The sequence below is a fragment of the Perca flavescens genome, chromosome 1 (genome assembly GCF_004354835.1).
Source record: "Perca flavescens isolate YP-PL-M2 chromosome 1, PFLA_1.0, whole genome shotgun sequence".
Taxonomy (NCBI): domain Eukaryota; kingdom Metazoa; phylum Chordata; class Actinopteri; order Perciformes; family Percidae; genus Perca; species Perca flavescens.
In genome coordinates, this window is record NC_041331.1 from 8,714,718 (window position 1) to 8,737,924 (window position 23,207).

The 23,207-nt window shown below is 40.5% G+C and overlaps 2 protein-coding genes across 4 annotated transcripts in view; both read left to right on the top strand.

Moving 5' to 3' along the window:
- Window positions 1–3,115, top strand: part of adamts17 (ADAM metallopeptidase with thrombospondin type 1 motif, 17) — a 157,053-nt gene extending 153,938 nt beyond the window's left edge. For both annotated transcript variants that reach the window (XM_028576079.1, XM_028576088.1), the window contains 2 exons: window positions 1,560–1,737; window positions 2,758–3,115. In XM_028576079.1, coding sequence (XP_028431880.1) covers window positions 1,560–1,737; window positions 2,758–2,909 — 330 coding nt within the window. In that variant the 3' untranslated portion in view covers window positions 2,910–3,115. The remainder of the gene's footprint in view (window positions 1–1,559; window positions 1,738–2,757) is intronic.
- A 10,684-nt stretch (window positions 3,116–13,799) lies between these two features.
- On the top strand, window positions 13,800–22,962 carry lins1 (lines homolog 1). Of its 2 annotated transcripts, none has more exons than XM_028585624.1 (6): window positions 13,800–14,264; window positions 14,370–14,459; window positions 15,881–16,013; window positions 17,570–18,172; window positions 19,987–20,173; window positions 22,046–22,962. In XM_028585624.1, exons 1-6 carry the CDS (start codon window positions 13,905–13,907, stop codon window positions 22,896–22,898), a joined length of 2,226 nt encoding a protein of 741 aa, XP_028441425.1. In that variant the 5' UTR covers window positions 13,800–13,904; the 3' UTR covers window positions 22,899–22,962. The 2 variants fall into 2 exon arrangements, with proteins under 2 accessions (XP_028441425.1, XP_028441433.1); XM_028585632.1 differs by having other exon boundaries at window positions 19,990–20,173.
- Window positions 22,963–23,207: the final 245 nt, after the last annotated feature.

The window sequence follows — 23,207 nt, forward strand, 5'->3', positions numbered from 1 at the left end:
TACATGGCAGAAGGGTACCAGTTACGGTGAACAGTGCACGTGGTTGGGAGGTAAACTCATGCTGACCAATGGCTTCTCTCAGGTTGATCTCTGATCGTGATTGCGCAACAATCAGCATACATGCAAATAGTGACCGGTCGTCTTCCAGTCCTCAAACACACACACACACACACACACACACACACACACCTGTCAGTTTGTCTATCTGATCCTTTACTCTTTCTTTTCTTCACACTTACATAGGTTACGGAAGGCCTTACAGACTTCAGCTGGTGCTGGTTATGTAAAAGTCTATTAAACTTGATTAACAGAGATCTCTGCACTTTGTGCTCTGAATGGGTGTATACAAGAACTGTCAGAGCAGGCTATGCCTACACTCAAGCACACTAATAGGCGTGAATTGATAGTACTGATATTGAAGTATTATTTTTTTTAAGCAGACATTTTTGAGCATTTTAGAAACAATTTCTTGCTAAAGAGATCAATCATCAGCCTAAAAATATTTTATAATGTTGTATTGTTTATGTTGTCCACTTTTGCACACCTCCTTGTAGAATATCTTTGCTTTTTGGCACCAAACCCTATGCTACAATACCAGAAATGTGAGGTTTATGGACAAAACACAGAATTTGACCTTTGATTAGGGTCACTAAAACCTTCAAGAAAAAATGGAGACATGTTTCTTTTTTACTCTTAAGAACCCCTGGAACCAAGATATAATACTCTCCAGAAATTAACATGCGAAACCCACAAACTCCAAATTAGACACATAGGCCCCCCTACTATTCACTGTGCTATGTACATCCTGTGGTGTAGCTGTTTCTCCAAGACCCGGTCGATTAATTCCTTCATGTTAGAGAACGTGTCCATATCAGCTGCTCCATTAGCCACCGCTCCATTAGCCACCGACATGCTAGCGAATTTCTCTGAACGAGTAGACAGCCCAGGCCACAACGAGACCCGCTTTTTCGTGCCTGCAGGCGTTTCACCGAGTCACCATGACAACAGACAAAACGTTTTGGCGTCGAAGAAAAAGCAATAGACCTGGCTATTTAATGAAAAAAGATGGTTGGAGCACAGTCTATTGCAACAATTGCGGGTGCCGGTCACGTGCTTCTCTTCTTGTTTGGAGTTTTTTTAAGTGGGGTTATATGAGATACTTATCTATATAAATGTGTGTCAGTAGATGGCGTTTGGAGAAGCAGGCAGGAGTACCGGCACGGAGGCTAAGCAATGTCCTGCTCTGGACGGGGGCAGCAGCTTAACTTATTTTAGACACCTTAAAAAGGCTCACCTGAAAAAATCTATATCAGTTTACGTGTATGCTATATTTAGAATATTTTCACCACATTGCTTTGCCATTAGACAGCCCTTTCTGACAGGGAACTGAGCCCGTCCTGCCTGCTTCTCCAGCCGGGGGGGTATGGGGGTAACCTCCATTTACTGTACATAGGTAACAAGCAGCTCATAGAATCCCACTTCAATTGTTTAACCTGTACAAAAACAGAAATGTAAAAGTTACCTGTGTCAGAAGTAAACCCTGTAATTGGCTGTTTCAGTGCTCGTCATCCTGCGGGAAGGGCCTGCAGTCGCGAGTGGTCCAGTGTATGCACAAAGTGACTGGACGTCATGGTAACGACTGCCCAGTGACGCTGAGACCACCGACCTACCGGCCCTGTCACCATGGTACCTGCAACGACAAAATCAATGTGAACACCATTACCTCTCCCAGGCTAGGTGAGACACTGTTCTATATGGGGGGTTAAGGGTTAGGGTTGCCTTGTTCATTCGCAAGAGTACAGATTATAACTAAAGACCTCTGACCAAACACACTGTGGAATAATGAGCAGCTTCTCATATTAAAGGATAATTTCAGGGGGGTTTTCAAATCCTGACCCAATTTTTTTGAAATTGGTCCAGTATTGACCAAGATCACAGTGACAAGCCGGCGCGAACCGAGCTGCAATGTAACTTAATGGGGCAATTGTGCAACCCCTTTTTTTTTTTTTTTTACTGACAGGCTCTGATTGTTATTAAGTGTCTGACAACATTATTGATCTCACGGGATGACTTTTGTCCATAGACAGCTGGTGGAGGATCTGTTGTTTCACTCTCCACAACGCTGTCTTCGGACAAAAAGTCACCTTGTGAGATCAATAATGTTGTCAGACATAACAATCAGAGCATGTCAGTAGCAAAAAAGACAAAACTTAAAAATCAAGGATGCACAATTGCCCCATTAAGTTGCATTGCAGCTCGATTCGCCGGCCCATCATTGCGATCTTGATCAATACTGGACCAATTTCAAAGATTTTTGGTCACATCAGTCTATTAGACACAAATGTATGGGGAATTGGGACAAGTTGAAAAAGGACGGTCATGCATGCACACAGACAGAGATTCTGAATGCAGGACTTCTACTGTGCGGTACTAATAGTTTTACTTAATAAAAAACATTTTGAGTACTTCTTCTACCACTGCCAAAACCAACATACAAATCTGCGGCCACCCCTAAATCATTAACCACCCCTAAAAAACACACCCAATAGCTACTCGACAAAGATGATGTCAGTGAGAGCATCAAAGCATGTTGAGTAGGTCAGGCTCCCAGGAAGTGCGCTGGGCTTTGAAGCCTATTTCTTTAGTGACCAAATAGAGGAATTGCATCTTCCAGGTCCGTTATGTGATGTCTTGTGGCCCAAAAATACTTTGTGATGCAGCACATTAACTTGCTGCCTCTCTCCTATCTCCCCCCAGCTGCTCTGACCTACAAATGCATGGGGGACCAGTGGACAGTGCACTGTCGTGTGATCCGAGAGAAGAACCTTTGTCAGGACATGAGGTGGTACCAGCGCTGCTGTGAAACCTGTAGGGACTTTTATGCCAAGAAAATACTGCACAAGAGCTAATGACCAAATGCACCTACTTTTCCTCTACATAACACTCCTTTTTGTAAATGTTTTTAATATTGTTAAATGTTAAGAAAGAATAATGGTAAGAAAAGCATTTCTACTGTTGATGGAACTTTTTGTATTTAAAAAAAGAAAATGGCAAGTACACATAAATGTACATTTTAAATGGGCTCATAAACTTCTAGATTTGATGAAAACTTGAACATGTTCAAATATTTCTTTTGCTGTACACCAAAAAGAAAAATGGGGAGGCCTTTATTTGCACAGAATGATTAAAAATAAGTCCTTGGTTTTGAAGTAGACTCTAGCTTAGTTTCCATCCACTTGTCAATCAAGTTCGGTAAAAAAACTCCAACGGCTTTAAAGCGAATAAAAGCCTGTGTGTAATGATGTCACATGCTGTTTTGCGGTCAAATTGGTTTATCGAATTTGAGACATTTTATGGTGTTTCCATTCATTTTCACACTGAATCGCACAACATTCAAGCTGACATTTGCGAAAAATGTTTTGCCAGACAAAATGGATACCAACCTACAAATGAGTAATATTGCACAAATTGTAATAGGGCTTATGTGCCAGCTGATAGCGAAATATCAAGCTATAATAAGACAATGACGACGCTATCAACACATTGCTATGATGATGTAGATGCCCAACGACAACGGAGGTGGCCTGTGGTGTGGGAATGACAGCGCCTTAAACTGTTCTGGAAGATCGTGGTTTAGAGACACTTCACAGAAATCCTTTGGTTGAAGCATTTTCGGATTTGACCTGTTGTGTAATTTTATTGGCCCGTCCCTTGACCCAGATAAGCCATGGCCCTCCAGTTCCAATCGAGAAGCGTATCACAATTGTGCTTGAGTACAGAGTTGTAGGCGAAACGTTTGGGGCCAGCAAGACCACCGTGTGTTTATGCCGTGTGCAATGCCATACGAACGAGGATGATGCGAAGGTATATACCTACCTTGAGTGGATGAGGCGCATGAGATGTCACTGCGTAACTCCAGAGCACACCTTGTGCCACAGGTGTATGGCGCAATAGACGGGACTCACGTCCTGATTAGACCCCCTGCTGAAGGCTGCAGGGATTTTGTCAATAGAAAGGGCTGGCCTTCAATCGTACTATCGCATAAGCCATATATTGATTAAGAGAAAATCCGATGAGACTGAACCTATAAACTTTGAGTCGATATTCAGGAAATTCAATTAGAATTTTATTGTTTCCATAAGGACTTTTTCATTTCATTGTCTATCAGATAACATGGGATTATGAGTCAGCCACCGCTTTCCTCCTCTCCTGTCTTTCTTCATTGTATATTTTACTCTGTTGTACTGTATTACAGCTAATTGTTGCAATTTCAAATAACTTGTAGGCTAAAATAGGTTTATATATAAGTAAAATTATTATACTTAAAGGGGTGATAGAATGCAAAACTGATTTTACCTTGTCATAGTTGAAAAACAACAGTTTGGAGGGTAAATAGGACATACATAGAACCTCAAAATTCCATTGCCACCGCTTTCCTCTGCAAATCTAAAAATGTTAAACTGCTGCTGAAAACGGGTAAATCTCAGCAAAGCTCATAGTTGACGTCAACTATGTGGCTGTACCTTATTTGGGTCTAGTCTCTAGTCTTTGTCACGCCCCAACATTTACATAGGCTACACCACTGACCTGAGGTCAGCTTAGTCTTCTGAATCTAAGTCACGCATATCTCAGAAATTGTATACATTGTTCGTCTGCTGTTTAATTACTAAATTCACTTCTGAGACTTTTTTATGCAAGAAATCCGCTATGTAGAGGTCAAATATGTGCCGTTTTATGAAAATGGATGGCTAATTGCAAATTTTGTCCGACTGTTTGTCGGAGTTCAGCAGGAGCTGAGCAGGCTAACGTGACAGCAGCCGGTGCTGCCTCGCCACCTGGCCTGTCCTCCTTCACAGACCCTGGCCCACTGTGAGCTAGATGGATCTCTGTCACGGCCGGCAAAAGTGTTAGCTAAGCTTTGTAAGACCTTAGGGTAGCTGTAATATAAGTGGCGTGATGAAATTCAAAGTATAAATATATTATAGTTATGCCGAAAGTGTAGCTAGCTAGCTACACTTTCGGCATAACTATAATATAGCCACGATCTTTACCCATAGGATTGAAGGGACACTAACAGCTAACGAAACCCCTCACATTCACAAAAATGCATTAAATTGAAATTGGACACAATTGTTAGCTTTGTAAGACCTTAGGGTAGCTGTAATATAAGTGGCGTGATGAAATTCAAACTGTAAATATACTATAGTTATGCTGGAAGACGGCCAGCTCCATGGAGCCCCGAGCCCCAGTAGTCCAGTAACCCAGAAACTGTCACTTTCTCCTGGGTATTGATGGCTAATTTCATAATTTCATAAAACGGCCCATATTTGGGCTTTATATAGATGATTTCTCGCATAAAAAAAGTCTCATTGCAGTGTCTGAAATAAGAGACCTGCTGTCTCGTCTGTGTATAGGGTTTGCTCAACCAATCAGCGCGCAGCTCATCTAAATATTCATGAGCATACCATATTTGGAAGAAAAGCTCTCGTTCCAAATAGGGCCAAAACACAGGGATGCATAAGGGCCCATAAAATAGCAACCGGGCCATTTTCAGCCCTATCAATGTTACATACCCTATTAGGAGACCTTAAGGGACAGTGTGAAATACCCTACATAATCATTCTATCACCCCTTTAAATACCGCTATTAATTAATTATACTGTAATGTGTAAGTATCAATCAGGAGCCATGGTAAATAGGAGATAGGAGACTGGCCGGTCTGTTTGAGGGCCCTGATAGCTCATGGGGCAGAACATGGTGCAAGCATAAACATGGTCTCTGCATGCGTGGGTGTTTCAAATGCAGTTGAGTTGATGGGTTTATTTAAATTCACCACTTTGATCAACTGTGCACCTCAGTGCAGTATATTCTTATCGTAAAACATTTATCAGTGTGTCAGTATGAACAGAAAACCATACAGTCTGAGCAGTGAGAACTAACAGCTTTCACTGTTTCAGTTCTTGTCATCCTGACCATGGACATGCTCAGTGCTGTAGTCTACGTGATATGCCGTAAAGCCACTAGGAAAGGACAAGTGGATGGTGATGGCGCAGTTGATATGACACCTGCCTTTGGTGTGGGAGACCTGGGTTCGATTCCTACTGCAATGCATCAACCAATGTGTCCCTGAGCAAGACACTTAACCCCTACTTGCTCCAGAGGCGTGCGACCTCTGACATATATAGCAATTGTAAGTTACTTTGGATAAAAGCGTCAGCTAAATGTAATGTAACAAGGATTTCCCTATACCCACTTACAAAAGCGCGAGGATAACTTTACGTTACGACAATTGTTTTGTGACATAATTCCCCCCATCTGTGTTGCAAGTCACTTCAGAACAACATAGTTGCTTGGCTGTATTTCTCTGTGCAACCCTAAAGGACATATGAAACAAAACTTAATTTAAACTACACTCTTTCAGTGTTTTGGTAAGCCTGCCCCTGAAGCTACTGCAGACATTAACGTTACAGAAATTACAGAAAATGAGCCAAATGAGGCTGATGCTATACGCGGTAACGTTACAAAAAACGTTTGGGGTTGTCGCTCTGGGACACGTCGCTCTGGGATTGATGAGGAGTATGAAGCTAGGACGGAGAAATCACAGTTACTCACTATAAAAAACTAGATTACACCACTGGACGTGCTATACAGTAGGTTGCTTACATTTGTTACTTGCTGTGCCGTCCCAAGCGTCCCAGGCGGCCAAAATATAGAGTTGTTGTGATCCTGCTTGGTAGCAGGACCCACCATGGCTGTGAGACATTCAGACTTCAGTTGAAGAATAGACTTTGTCTTTAGACATGAACTCTTACCCATGGCCAGTGCACATAAAGTAAGGGTTAATCCCAACCACGTGTCCATTGTCAGGTATAACTGAACTGTTATATTTATTTTAATACATCATAGTACAATCAAAATCTTTCCCTCGTTACACCTGAGGGGTAGACTTAAAGGAACACGCCGACTTATTGGGAATTTAGCTTATTCACCGTAACCCCCAGAGTAAGACAAGTCGATACATACCCTTCTCATCTCCGTGCGTGCTGTAACGCTGTCTGACGGTTCCAGCATTAGCTTAGCCCAGCACAGATCCTGCAGGTAACTGGTTCCAACTAGCCTAATGCTCCGAATTGTGACAAAATAATGCCAACATGTTCCTATTTCCATGTTGTGATTTGTATAGTCACAGCGTGTACAAAAAACAACGTAACATGAGACACAGCCATCTTCTAACAGTAAACAAACCGGGAACTATATTCTCAGACAGGCTTGCTGCGAGCATATCACTCCGCCCAAGTACTATATTCTTCCGCCTGAGAATATAGTTCCCGGTTTGTTTACAGTTAGAAGACGGCTGTATCTCATGTTACGTTGTTTTTTGTACACGCCAGACTTATAAATCACAACATGTAAATAGGAACATGTTGGCGTTATTTTGTCACTTATTCGGAGCAGTAGGATTACTGGAACCATTACCTGCATGTTCTGTGCTGGCCTGATGCCGCTGGAGCCGTCAGACAGCATTACAGCACGCACGGAGATGAGAAGGATATGTATCAACTTGTCTAACTCTGGGGGTTACGGGGAATAAGCTAAATTCCCAATAAGTCGGCGTGTTCCTTTAAACCTGGAACATTCAACAGTCATTCCCATCCCATAATGTTCTTATGCAATGCAAACTTGTTTCATTGCTCCAGCAAATAGGACGGACCTTAGATACGACTTTCCATGCTTAGCAACAGGAGGTATTTCTATTCCGCTCGGCTTGTAGAACCCTTCAGCTAACGTTATGCTAGCAAGATTCAGAGTCAATGACATGTATGGGTGGCAATCAGTAAATGTAATTTTAACAGTATTTCTAACAACAAGACAAGCTAGCTATCCAGCCATATCATTGTCCCCAAATCAATATAAAGATTTTCACGAACAAATGATCGGCCATGTGTACTGGCGGCCGCAGCCTGAAGTAGAGAGCTGAACAACGAACTGGATGAGAGATGGTCGCTGTGAAACAAAGTCAGTTCAGAGTTTATTCTTACGGTCTATGGTTCAGAGGGGTGGTGCAACTTACTTTGTGCAGCTTGTGTGTTAGCGCCATCCTGTGGTTTTTGGTGTTGGTTTCAGAATTGAAAGCGTTATTAGCAATGAGTACACTCTAAGAAATATCTGTTGTATGACTGTATATTTTAACAGAAATTGTTTAGTAGAACGTGATTCACAGTTGTATTTTAGTTTTTTTCATTTCAGATTGCATAATTTGTGCTCCGACAACTTTTATTGGCCACAGATATTGGTTTTGTCCACGTTGTCACTTTTTTCGACATTTGTCACTGTTTTCGATGTTTGGTGCTTTTTTCATTTTGGACTTTTTTGCAACGTTTTTTTGCTTTTTATAACTTAGCAGATTTGTATGAAATAATTTGATATAAGCCTAACAGAAAATGTTCGGTATTTTAACTATAGTTACACACAAAATTGCCGTTTTGTAATTCACCCAGACTATGGTATGAATAAAAATAGGTTCATGTCTAAATGTGTGTGTATATATATATATATATATATATATATATATATATATATATATATATATATATATATATATATATATATATATATATAACTTTTTCACTCTTGGCTTTTTAAACAACAAGATTATTTTGTCCACCTCATTACATTTTACCATCATATCTGATAAAGACCCCATTTACATTTGTCCTTTCAAGTGTCTTGTATGCAGATAAAATCCAGATGCTATTTAATCCATGTTTGTTCACACTTAGCTACATTATGTGTCCTGTTGGACAAATGACCAAATCTAATTAAGATAAAATCTATCCCGAGGGTGGTGGTAGAGCACCTGAAGCTGTTTGATAACTGACAAGACCACTAGAAGAAGAACTTCTGCACTTTAGTTACAACAATAACAGTTAAGATAGCTAACAACAGCTATCCATAAACTTAACACAAATGCATGGATGAATTCTATTCATGAATTTCTACTCCACTCCCCTCCCCCACACAGATTACTGCGCACTGCCAGTCATGATCTAAATTTCCCCCATAGAGACATTCACATGAAAGTCAGTGTGATTATTATTATAATATATATTCTTTAGGAATTTCAAGTCAAATTCATAATTTATGTGCACTGTGTACACACAGGTTTTCTTATGCCTGTACACATGTACATAGTTTATTTTAACTATAATTCCGTCCATAAGTAACCCAATTACAGAATGTTTGACTATTTTGGTCGTGGATTTCATAAACTTTCTGTAATCAAACATTTTAAATCAAAAACTATCAGATAGGGGCCCCTGGGATGAAATCTTATCAAATGGGGGTCCGTGGTCTAATTTGTGTAATTTTAGGGGTCCTTGATGTAAAAAAGTTTGGGAACAACTATTTTAGAGAGCCACATCTGATCAACACAATGATCCCAATAATAACTATGTAATAACAACTGTCATGCTTTTAAAGAATAAAGCAATGGCATTGCTATTAATGGCACTGCCTGCTAATAATTATCTTTAAATGGTTGAACATTGAATACTTCCTATCAGCACTGAATATGTGTCACCAACAGCTGCTGTTCAAAAACATTATCTCCCTGTCAATCCTTTCTACATAGTTATGGAGCTCACATGCATCTGTGAGTCTTTTCCCAGGGGATAAATGGTGCTATCTTATGACCTGTTTCACTGTTGTGGAATTCAGCTTATAGTCAGTGAGTATGTTTACATGTACACTAATATTCCACTACTGTTCATAATATGACAATATTCTCAATTTCATACAGGTCATGTAAACAGCATATTTCGTTTGGATATTCAGAAGAAGGCCTTTTTTTCAAATGTAGCTTTTTCCGATCAAAACGTGATCTTCCGATATTATTTTGGTTTTAGACGCACTCTTTGGACATACTGTATATACAGAGCATTTGGAATATGAGTCTCAATCAGGGTTTTTACCTCTGTGACAGTTTACGGCCTCTTGCCTGTTTAGGGCTTACGGTCAGCTCTGTGCAAACCAAGCAGCCAACAGTTTGCAGGGCTGCGGTAGAGATGCATGGCCAAAAGAAAAGGAGAAACACAGCTACTCTTAAACATTATGAAAGACTGGAATAGTATGTATTATGTGCATAAAAATGGTCCTATTGTCATTGTTAAGTTACCTGCTTTTGTATGTTGTTGGATTATTTAATAACATTGCCTTTTTATTGAGGAGTCTTTTCTTTTTTGCCGATGTATTGCAAATATCTTTAATTATTCCTGTACTGTACTTTGTTTTAGTTGCACATGAACTGCCATTACATGTATTTTATGGTGCTGATTTGGAACTGAGTAAACCCTCTGTTTCTACAGTGATTTGACCATTTGTCTGTTGTTCTGTGTATATATATATATATATATATATATATATATATATATATATATATATATATATATATATATATATATTAAGGTATGTAGATTTACTATTAAACCAAAATGCAGACTGCTCTCTTCATCTTCCTGTCCTCACAGCACACTGCCACATACTGTAGATTGTCCTCCCCCATCTTATATGAACGTTTATAGTGACAAATTCCATAAGGAGGCAGGTTGGGATGGTGGATGGGTCAAACAAACACAGGCCTTTCACCCAGGGGTTCCAGTCCTAAAGCTAGTCTCACAAAGCTAGTCTCACATTGCCAGACCTTCGTCCACAGTGCTGCTGCGGAGGGTCTGGCTAGTCCACACAGCCTTCCAGGATGGAAGAAAAACATGCTCTGGTTTATTGACATTTCTTTAAACCAATCACAATCTTCTTGGGCGCTGCTAAGTGCCGGACGAAGCAATGGTGACACTGCAAAATAGTCTTGGGAAGGAACTTGTTTTGGTGAAACATGTTGCATGCTCCAATCAGGTCTACTGTAGTCCAGCCTTTACTTCCGTAACAAGCGCTCGTCACTTTGCATCACTTTATAACCACGTTATAATGCTCGCCTAGCTGTTGGGTGGTACACCCTCATGCTCCGCTTCTGACTGGCTAGCAGTCCTTACCTACTTTGCTTTTCTTCCAAATATGGTATGCTCATGAATATTTAGATGAGCTGCGCACACTTAGAGACGAGACAACAGGACTCATATTCCAGACACTGCAATGTTTTGTTACCAAATTCACTTCTGAGACTTTTTTATGCGAGAAATCAACTAGGCCTATATAAAGCTCAAATATGGGCCGTTTCATTAAAATTGATGGCTAATTGCAAATTTGGTAAGACGTGTCTGACTTTAGGAGCTCCACACAGTCTGACGAGAAAGCGGCAGCCTGCTGGGCTCCATACACAGGGCAAAGTCACCCTTTGACTTTAACTAACTATAATATATTTACAGTTTGAATTTCGTCACGGCACTTATATCACAGCTACCCCAAGGTCTTACAAAGCTAACAAAAGCTAACAGTCCGATTTCAATTCAAGGCATTTTTATGAACGTGAGGGGTCTTGCTGGGAGGAGCAGCTATCTCACAGAACTCATATCCATAAGGTGTTTTGTCAATGTACGCTAACAAGGCACCACATCTGCTGTATGCATCAGCGATGAAAATTATTAAAATGTATATTTAATAGATTAAGTTAAGATGTGACAATAATATAAATTTTAAGTTTTTTTCAAGATAGAACACTAATATAACTTTACAATAATATATCATTTTTTCATGTGTGCCGTCCTTCGCACGCCTCCGGGTAACGTTGCCCAACTCTCGGGGTACATATATTTCAGTATATTCAAGTAAAAGCAGTCTCTGCTTGTCCCGTGCAAATGCGCCACACAAAACTCAGATGTGAAGGGGTAATTTCTAAATCACACGCGGTCCCAAAATGATTCTAATCCCGTGCAAATAGGGTTTATGAATTTGCACTATAACGTTAGCTATATCAGGCTTTGATTTTAAGCTAACATTACCATTACATGCGCACCTATTTGCAATAATACCACATATGGTTAAAAACAGTTCACCAGCGAGACCGTTGTGCATACCTACTGTAAACGACTGTAATGTTAAATATATATCTTTTAGGTTTACGTGCAGTTTAGTGTCCCAAATTCCACTATGGCCACGCCAAGACCCGCCATACGAAGCAGCTCGATTGGTTGGAGTTAGGCATTTGACCTTGAGTGGTTAAGGTTAGGATAGCATATTGGTCAGGGGATAGGACCTGTACAAATGGGGTTACGTTACTGGGAATTTACTAAACTGCACGTATACCTATATTTTAATCTGTTTATTCGGTCTGTATAACGTTATTAGTTAGCCTCCTAGCTTGGTTAGCAAGGTGCAATCTAGCTAGCTAACTGATATTAATTGGGATGCTAATGTTGGCTAACGAAAAACAGTATTAAAACAAAATGTAATGTTACTTACTGAAAAAACTGAACTGCCGACTCATTTGAGTGTCTTGTCATACAACCGAACGCTGAACAAGACATTATTAGGCGACCACAGTCGACCAACTGTCACTACGACAAAAGCGTGGTCAACCCCCAAAATGAAGTTCACGTGCCATGGATAAGCTTTACTAAACCTCTGTCATGATTGACAGGCCGCGAACTGTCAATTACATCATAACCACCATCATAAAACACACTCTGCTTTATTGTCGATTTTATAATCAACGAGACCATAATTAAAAAAATTTACATAATTCTGTATTGCAGATGACTTAGAACTAGCCATTGAGACCATAAACTAATTATGAAAATGTTTACTGAAGTAATAAATCAAGTGAGAAGTGGGTCACTTTCTCATAGACTTCTACAGAAACCGAGCTCCTTTTGCAACCGCACTTGTTGGCTCCTGCTGGAATTCTGATAGAATGTAGGTTTAAGGCACTTCCGCATTTGCTAGCATTTCGCGGAACTGGATGCTTTGTCCATTAATATTTACAGTCAATGTTATATACAGCAGAAATAGTGGCAGCCATCATTGCATTACAGTGGGTTAAAGAGGTCAGACTTGATAGGGTGGTATTATGTACAGACTCTGTCATAAAAAGCATACAGTCAATTACATCTGTCAGAGAAGACCTACTTATAGAACTTCATCACTGTTTGCTAAGATTACATTGGGGTGGCATAGATGTTCAGTTTTGTTGGGTGCCAGCACATTAGGGGGTGAAAGGGAGCAAAGGTGCAGACAAACTAGCTAAAGAGGCTTTACTAAAGGAAATAACAGTTCCAATTCCACTAGGAAAAGGACAAGGAAAAGCTGTGGTTCAGAAGAAAGGAATTGAAATATGGCAGAAATGGTGGGAGGAAGACCGAAAAGGAAGGGGATATTATAAAATACAAAAGTCTGTCAGTATAAAGAATTATACGGAAAGGACCAGGAGGGAGAAACTTATAATGACAAGACTCAGGGTGGATCATACAGGACTGAATAGCACCTTGTTTTTAGTGGGGGAAAAAGAGTAAAAACTGTGAAAACTGTGGGGTTAAAGAAAATGCTGAACATGTCATATTGTACTGCACATTGAATGAGGTGGAAAGACGGGTGTTTAAAGATAGCGTTCAGGAGGCAGGGCGGGAGTGTAATCTGATAGGGATACTGAGATCCGAAGGAGAGGGAGAGGAGATAAGAATCACCAGAAAGGCACTAATTAAAAATTTTAAAAGACACAGGTTGATGAGTAGAATTTAAGATAATTGTAAAATGACATGATGTTACACACTCCTGTACAGTAGGTGGCGGTATGCATATAAACGTTGTTTGCAATCCGCCATTAAATGGAAGAAGAAGAATAAAGAAGAAGAAGAAGAAGAAGAAGAGGAGGAGGAAGAGCAGCAGGAAGAGCAGCAGGAAGAGCAGCAGCAACACCATAGACAGTTTATGAATGTAACTATTAATAGTAACAGTCTATGGTTTCACACGGAAGAGGCAGCACCATGGAACACTCAGCGAGCTGCAGAGACCTCTCCACCATGAGAGAGCGCTTTGACTGTCTGACAGAGGCGTACACATGTTTTCTGATGGGAACATGCCCCAGCCAATGTGTGGCCTGCGTGATATTTTCCGGACTGGTCCCCGGCGAGGACAGAGAGTGTGCTCCTTCCGAGAATCGCCGTGTGAACAGAGCGGAGCTGAGCTACATCAGTGTGACTCTGGTGGAGAAGATTACCTCCAACCTGACGTCTCGCAGCCTGTCTCCAGCAGTCACCTTATACTGCGTGGAGATGCTGACGGTGTTGTTTCAAGACATGGATCTCATGTCACTACTTGTAAGTGCCCCACTCCTCCTCAGGCTGACTACAAAAACACACAAATACATTTTAACACCGTACGTGGTTTCTACAGTGATATCTTAAAAGAGCACTATTCCACAGATGCAGCATTTCCAGGCTGAGGACCAGATCATCTCACACCTGGCTGCAAAGACTGTATCAACGTGGGTGCTCTATCAGCTCCACAAATCTGTGAGTCCCCAGGGCTGCAGTCCAGATTTTAAGAAACACAGACAGCAAAGTTTGCTTAGAAAACTTCTTCAATTCAACTTTATTTCAGACACACATACCATATCAGTATAAAAGTATGTGAAACACAACAACACAGACCAGACAAAAAGTTCTATACATTGAAGTTCATAAGTGCTCAAAACACATACAGACATTTGTTCCAATGTTTCCATAATACCTTGTGTCACTCTGTGTGGGGTCAGTTAAAGCCATTATAATTACATTTACACAAACTATAATACATGGCATTCCTCAATACAGCATGAAAGGTGGGAACATTACTAGTCACAAACAGTAGGACGTTCATTTACTTCATACGCACTCCGTCTCTTTTGTTTCAAACTTCTTTACTGGTAAACTTTCTTTAACCACACCAAATTAACACTCATATATATAATCTCCCTTTTAGAAAAGTATAGGGAAGTATGAGCTCTGTACATGCCATATCAATAAGTTCTTCAGTGTTTCTTGTTATAGAAAAATGCCTGAAATAAATGACACTGTCAGTGAGCAACGATGATGCAAAGAGTTTGGCCTAAAAGCTGCTGTACAAATTTGGAATAGAAAGACCAACAGGTCAGGAGAAGATGAAGAAGTGGTAGGGTTTAGATGTAAATATTAAGACGTGATTACTTGACCAATACTAGCTTTATATTGAATCTGACATATTGTACTTATCAAAAAAAAAATAAACGTCCTCTCACTTTCAACTGCTTTTATTTTCAGCCAAGTTAACATGCGTACAACTTTGTATGAACATAAAAAAAATTAAACTACTAAGAAATAAACTGAACAATGTTTCATGGAAGAATGTGTCCCTGAACAAAGGATGGTCAAAATCAAAAGTCACAGTCAGTATGTGGTGTGGCCACCAGCTGCATTAAGTACTGCAGTGCATCTCCTCCTCATGGACTGCACCAGGTTTGCCAGTTCTTGTTGTGAGATGTTACCCTACTCTTCCACCAAGGCACCTGCGAGTTCCTGGACATTTCTGGGGGGCATGGTTCTCGCCCTTACCCTTTGATCCAACAGGTGTGCTGGGATTGAGATCCGGGCTCTTCGCTGGCCATGGCAGAACACACAAGACTTTACTGTCTTGCAGCAAATCACACACAAATCATCTTCCCTGTCTTCCCCTGTTCTGCAACTTTTGATTTTGACCATCCTTTGTTCAAGGACACATTTTTCCATTTCTGTTAATCACATGTCTGTTAAATGTTGAGTTTATTTCTTAGTAGTTGAATTTTTTTATGTTCATACAAAGTTTTACGCATGTTAAGTTGGCTGAAAATAAAAGCAGTTTAAAGTGAGAGGACGTTTCTTTTTTTGCTGAGTTTATGTTCCAACATTATATGTGTATGATATGGACTTTGATTTCTCAGGGTACAGTCAGTCCTGTCTGGCAGAAGAAGTGTGTGCAGGCATTTTACATCTCACTCCCCGGTCCTGAATTGGACAAATGTCTGTGGTCACTGACTGAAGTCTTAAAACGACTTCTTAAAGGAGCTCATCGAGGTAAAACCTGTTAGTTTTTTTTCCATTCACACTGTGAGCAGAAGCTCTGTTCATTTACAGGGTTTCTGCGGGGTCTTAAAAAGTCAAAGTCAAAATTGTAGGCCTTAAAAAGTCTTACATTTTAATAATTTTAAACATGTCTTAATTTTCCTACGTCATTAGTAACGCTACCTCTAATGCTCATTGAAATGTTCCTGCAGTGCTTTAGAATGTTGTTGTTGTAGTTGTTTCAGTCGCTAGTCCAAATATAATTTGCTGTGTTACAACTACAAATGAGACCAACATGCAACTTATATTGCAGCCGATCTAGACACCAGTCGTATAATGCCAATGAGGAAATCGGGGAATTGTTTGAGACAATGTTTTCGGACTACAACATTTTTTTTATGTTGTGATATAGGTCTTAAATTTAATTCATAATGGTCTTAAAAAGTCTTAAATATGACTTGGTGAAACCTGTAGAAATCCTGATTTAGCTTAAACCTGTGACAGCCAAACTCTGCTGATGTGTGAACTCTTATCAACCTTGTTGGTCACAGCAGAACTTCATGCTCATCAGCCAGCTCACATATTCTCTGCTTTTTGTTTCCCTGATCCAGGACCGTCATACTGTGCATCACTGTCATTGTTATCTCCCAAACCTAGGACACTGAGTGGCTCATAAAATGTGCTACAGGAAAGTTTTTGAAAATACAAACTATAGCCCGGTTGATACTGGATTAAGGCAAATACCGATAGATAGAGCCCATGCCAAGTAACCGCATAATTGAAATTGCCAAAAAATATCTTTACAAAAATAAAATAACCATAATGGTATATCAGATGATATTCATTCCTTTATGTTAACGCATAACATAAACAGTGGTGGAAGAAGTATTCAGATCCTTTACTTAATTAATAGTGCTAATACCACAATGTAAAAATTCTCTGTTACAAGTAAAAGTCCTGCTTTGGTAAGTATCATCAAGAAAATGTGCTTAAAGTATTAAAAGTAAAAGTACTAAATGCAGATAAATCCACACATTTTAGAAACTGGAAAGTTCTGTCAATTAAATGTCAACTTCCGGAATTGCTCAGGTGCTGCCGGAAATTACCGTGGATGTCACTCTTTTCAGGCGGTTATCCGTTAGCTTTCACTTTCTTTGTGTTTGAATTTTAAACTGGATTTATGAGGACTATGGTTTACTGCTCCTCAGATCACTGCAGGGTAAATCCAGAGAGCTAGTTAGACTATCTGTCCAATCTGAGTTTTCTGTTTCAACTTTTGGACATACACGTTCCACCAAAACAAATTCCTTCCCGAGGCTATTTTTTTATTTTTTATAGCGGCACCGTGGCTCTGCTCAGCACTTAGCACCGCCCATGAAGATTGTGACTGGTTTTAAGAAATGCCAATAAACCAGGGCACGTTTTTCTCCCATCCCAAAATGTTGTGTGGACTAGCCAGACCCTCCTCGGAGGAAGGTCTGGCAATGTGAGTCTACTTGCAGTGTGATCCTTGTTTTGTTGTTGTGTCTAATCTCTCATTTTTAAATGCATGTATTTTCTTCCATCAGAAATCCTTGGGAAACTTCTGTCAGCTTTTGACTCCAGCCTAAGTACTCTATGTTCAAAGTTTCTCCCTAAGGAGAGAGACAAGACAACGCAGTGTTTGGTGGATCTTCCCAGCAGCAGCGGACGCTGGGGAACAACCTTCTGCCTCCTGCTGGACCTGCTGGAGCTGCTGACTGCATGCAGTGTGACATGTGGAGCTGGCATCTGTCTGGAGAGTCCGAGAATGACCTATGTTCACTCCTCAGCACTCCTGATGACAATCAGCTGCTCCTCAGAGTATTTTGTCAAAAAGCGAGCGCTGCTGCTTCTGAAGAGAGCCGTTCTTCAGAAGGCCGGAGAGGACTGGTCTTTAGGAGAAGGGCTGCTCACTGGGCTGAAACACAAGCACTTCGACTCGGATATGAGTGTGCTGTCTCAGAGTGTCTTAACAGCCATGGCTACTGATTGGTTACACAGTGTTCAAGTGGAGTCTTCCTCATTCTTTGGGGGGACCAGATGCATCAGAGGGGAAGAAGATCAGAAACCAGACTGTGTGATGCTGAGAGCTGTCAGCCTGCTTCTTCTCAAGTCCATGGAGCTTCACATACAAACAGCTGGGGGAACAGGTGAGAATCCAGTAGGGCTGCAATTAGTCTATATCCATGACGTTCCACTTCCGGGAATGCTCCGGTGCTGCTCTTTTCGGCCAGATGTCCGTTAGCTTCCCCTTTCTTTGTGTTGTAATTCTAAACTCCGGTGGATTTATGAGGACTATGGTTAACTGCTTCTCAGATCTCTGCAGGGTAAATCCAGACAGCCAGCTAGACTAAGTTTTCAGTTGCACGACTAAAACATCCTGTGAGTGAACACGTTCCACCAAAAAAGTTCCTTCCCGAGGCTATTTTGCAGAGGCACTTAGCTTAGCGCTGCCCAGGACGATTGTGATTGGTTGAAAAAAATGCCAATAAACCAGAGCATATATTTCTCCCATCCCAGAATGCTGTGTGGACTAGCCAGACAGGAAGGTCTGGCAATGCAAGACTAGGATGTAACTAAAGATTAATTTCATTGTTGATTATTTTCTCGATTTAATTGATTAGTTGTTTGGTCTATAAACTGACAGAAAATGGTGAAAAATGTGGTTCAGTGTTTCCCAAAAGCCCAAGAAGAAGAAAGTCTTGTTTTGTCCACAACTCAAAGATATTTAGTTTACTGTCACAGAGGAGTGAAGAAACTAGAAAATATTTACATTTAACAAGCTCCAATCAGAGAATTCTTACTTTTTTCATAAATGACTCAAACCAATTATTCGATTTATCAAAATAGTTGGTAATTAATGTAATAATTGACAACTAATCGATTAATCTTTCGCAGCTCTAGAATCCATGATAAAAATCCCAACACTGGTACACATACAGTATATATTGTATGTATTGTGTTTATTTTTTGGATTGATGTCACATGATAAAAGTTTGAAGGAGATGGTGCTGGGTTTAAAGTGAACTTTAGACTTATGCAATTTAGGGCTGTAGCGAATTTTTTTTTGAGCTTCGAAGCTTTGGTACTTATCAACAGCGAATAGCTGGACTGTCCGACGAGTGACGACCGACGCAGTGTTGGTGAATGAATGCTAAGCCAGCTAGTGCCTCACTAGAGTATTAGCATTATGAACTGTCGTACTATCTCTACCTTTAGCAAATCGCCTGAAAACGACACCAGGCTGCTACAGTATAACCTTACAGACCTCTACACACATCAGACAGCTCGCTGTAACTTAACTGTTCTCCGTTCCTGTCTGAGATGGACGACATAGTGCTGCATAAATTAGCCAGCAGCTACCGGCTTAATACCAACAAAACACAACAGTAAATTTCAGCCTGCATGCACATTTAAAAAAAACAACGGATATTAAAATTTAAAATCGAATACCTACCTTTCAAACGAATATTCAAATATTCGGATCCAGCCCTAATGCAAAATGTCAAGACCTTTTACAAACCCCAATTCCAATGAAGTTGGCACGTTAGGTAAAACGTAAATAAAAACAGAATACAATGATTTGCAAATCCTTTTCAACCTATATTGAAGTGAATACACTACAAAGACAAGATATTTAATTTTCAACAACCAGACTCTGCTGAATGATGATCGGTGAGCTTTCACAGCCGTGGGGACGCGGTGTTCTACGGTTTAGTAGTACAGTTAATCCAAAGGCAAGACCACCAGCCAAATGCTACTACTAACAATAGCCTCTGGATAGCCTCTGATCCTGAAGTCATGCACATGGTGTGAGACTTCCATAGACTGTATTTACAGTCTATAGCGACTTTACAAGGGGTAAGGGCTGGAGGCCACTGATCTGTGTGCGCCATTAAAAAATACATAATTGATTGGAGAAAAACACTGGGTTATGCTGATACTTGCCTTTGTCATCTCACAGCAGGGGTGGACAGTGCCACCGAGGTTTCTGGGTATCTGCAGAGTCTGTGGGGTTTCCTGAGGCGGTGCAGTGTCCAGCTGACAGAGAACACTCATCGGTGCTGCTGGGTCAGCCTGCTGTTTGGAGAACAGGACGACGACATGATGGAGACCGCCAAAGCTTTGTTTTCCATATTTCTCCATCACAGGTACAACAGGCGTACAGACGAATGTCATTCATTTGCATCAACTGTATGTCAGTGTTGGGCAAGTTACGTCCAAAATGTAATACAATATAGATTACTAATTACTGTAATTTGAGAGTAATTAGTTATATTATATTGCTGAATCTGTCTTAATTTCAGATATTTGAGATTTTGAGAGACTCTAGTCACACTCATTCCGCTCCCCGTTTCTGGGTTGGCACTCTACCAATCAAATGGGTCATTTGAGTCCGACTGCCGGCAGGGCGATGCATGTCAAATCGGGCCAAAATGAACACACCGTACAGATTCAAGCCACTGACCTTGCCTGTCCAACAGCCGATTATCGCGTGTCAGCGCCTTTACAGTTACCTGCTGGGACACAGATGTTGTCCGTATATTACCTGTTGGGACACAGATGTTGTCCGTACCGTCTCTGGTTCTGGCTCTAAACACAGGAACAGTGACAGGGCAGCTCGCTTCAACACAGCGTAATAACTCCTGAAAATAATGTCCATCTTGCAAATGTAGAATCCGTCCCTGCAGTCATCTCAACCATTGAATTCCAGCAACAGGAAATATTACTCACTGACTTTTTTTCTCTGGTGCCAAAATGTTGGTGAATTCTTAAAAAAACAAAACACCATTTAATTTCGGGTTAAAATGCGTTGTAACTTGCGTTATTGAGATTGTAACGGGTATGCAGACGTGTATAAAGTACTAGAGACCCATACTTGAGTAAAAGTACAAGCGCTCTATCAAAAAAGTTAAGCATCACACATAAGTAGAAGTACTAAAGTATTCAACATTTTTTGTACTTCAGTATTGCAAGTAGTTTATTTTATTTTACTACTGAAGTACTGAAAATAAAAGTACAAGTATTGTGTTATTGAGTTATTAAAGAAAGCAGTCAAAAGTTTGAATATCATATTGTTTATATTATGTCAAATGTTTAGCCAAGGCTGTAGCCAAAGGAATTAACAAATATTAAATATATTATATTAAAAATAACAAATATTAACAAATACTGAAATAAAATGTACAATTACCACACTGTGTAAGTAAAATGAACATCCTCTCCAGCACAGTAACGATTAAAGCCCCCAAAAAAACTTATCACACACTAGCTAGTAACGTGATGAACAGGAGAGTTAGCAAGCTAGCAAAATACAGATAAACTAGGAGCTTCACATCACAGGGTCAGACGGTTAACATTCAGTACTCACTGCAGACTGAAACAACTCGGGAATAGATTAATCTGCTGCAACAATAGCTAAATAGAGTACAAACTTACATTGTTTCTAACTTCTGAACTTGCAACCGTAATGAAAAGAAACACGACGCGATCTCTGAGATTTCTTACGTAAATTACGTAACTAACGTACACACACACTGTAACCTACACCGTCTTCGTAGCGTGAGGAATTCACAACACTAATGAGTAAAGATGCAGCACATAACAAATGTATTGGAGTAAAAGTATTAAACTCATCGAAAATATGTACTCAAGTAAAAGTGGAAGTAGGAGAAAAAAATAATACTCCAGTAGAGTACAGATACAGCCTTTTAGTACTTAAGTACAGTGGTTCTACTTCGTTACTATACAGCTCTGCGGGTATGATATTACCGAAACTGTATTAGTAATGTGTTACTCCCAACATTGGTTACAGTATAATGTCAGAAAGGGGTGTTCAGCTTACACACAGCTTTTCACAGCACTGTGCCTTGTTGTTTGACACATCAGTTCAGCAACCACTATTGGTGACTGGGTAAAAGGTGAACAGATTAGGCAGATAAACCTTAGCACATAATGAGAGACTAAAAACAACACAGACTGCATCAAGTTTCACTGGGATTCTCTGATGTTTCTCCCTGCAGAATGTGTTCTGGGCTGGATGACGTTGCTGTGTTGGAGGCAGCCTGTGCCTCTGGCTGCAACCCTCACTGCCACTTCCTGCTGCTGCTTCAGAGCATCTCCTTCGACCACAGCATCCTCCTGGACTTCCTCATTTCCACTGAAACCTGCTTCCTGGAGTACTTTGTGCGATACCTCAAGTTCCTGCGAGCAGATTGGCAGGGCTTCACTGCAGCGTGCGGAAGAATCTGCTCGCCACATATGCAGCAGTCCGTTACTGCCTTATGTGCTGCTGATACTTTAAAGGTGACGTGCAAAGGTGAGCCGGATCGGGTTAAATTCAGCTCCTGTGCCCAGTCCACAGGTGTAACTTCACAAGTGGGAAGGGTCAGTTTGGCTGCTGGTTTTCACCTGGTAGAGTATGATAGTTCTGACGAGTCTGATCCAGAGAACATGGAGGTTTCTCAGGATGAACCAGCGGCGTCTGTATGTGACAAAAGTACATTTAGTGCCTTGGATGTGAAACAAGAGATCAGTGGACCACCAGTACCTATCAGGCAGAAACAATATGAGGCGTCTGACTCCACAGTATTACTGAGTCGACCTAACTCCACTTTGGAAAGAAGAGCAGAAGGGCCATCCCTGCCGGTGTTGCAGAGTGAGCAAACATCCGGTCCAAACATGGCGCCTCAGCCAGGACAGGTGGCCTGGGAAACATTAGCCAGGGCAGTCATCTGTATGTCAGAGCTCAGAGAGGTGGTGACCAGGCTGCAGACAAATAAACTCTTCCCATACAACCCATCTTCACTTCTGAAGCTCTTAGCACAAGTAGAGAACTATTCCAAGCTATCACGTCTCTTACATTTCAATAAATGATAAAGATGTATAATATATGTTTTGTGAAGTGATTTGGAAGCTAAATTAAAATGGTGTTTTTAAGTTACTAGTTATTTCTCTCAAAAGTAATTGATTTACTTTACTAACTACGGTACTGCATTTAAGAGTGACTATTTACAAGGGAATAGAGCTGCATGATATGAGGAAAATATGCAATAAAGTTTTTTGAATTTTGCCAATATTACTTGCGATAAGTAAACGGATATTAAAGTGTACTCAGTTCTGCACTTCTGCTGCTTTCAGAATTCTGCTAAAATGCAACAAATTTCTTATTAAATTTAAAACAAA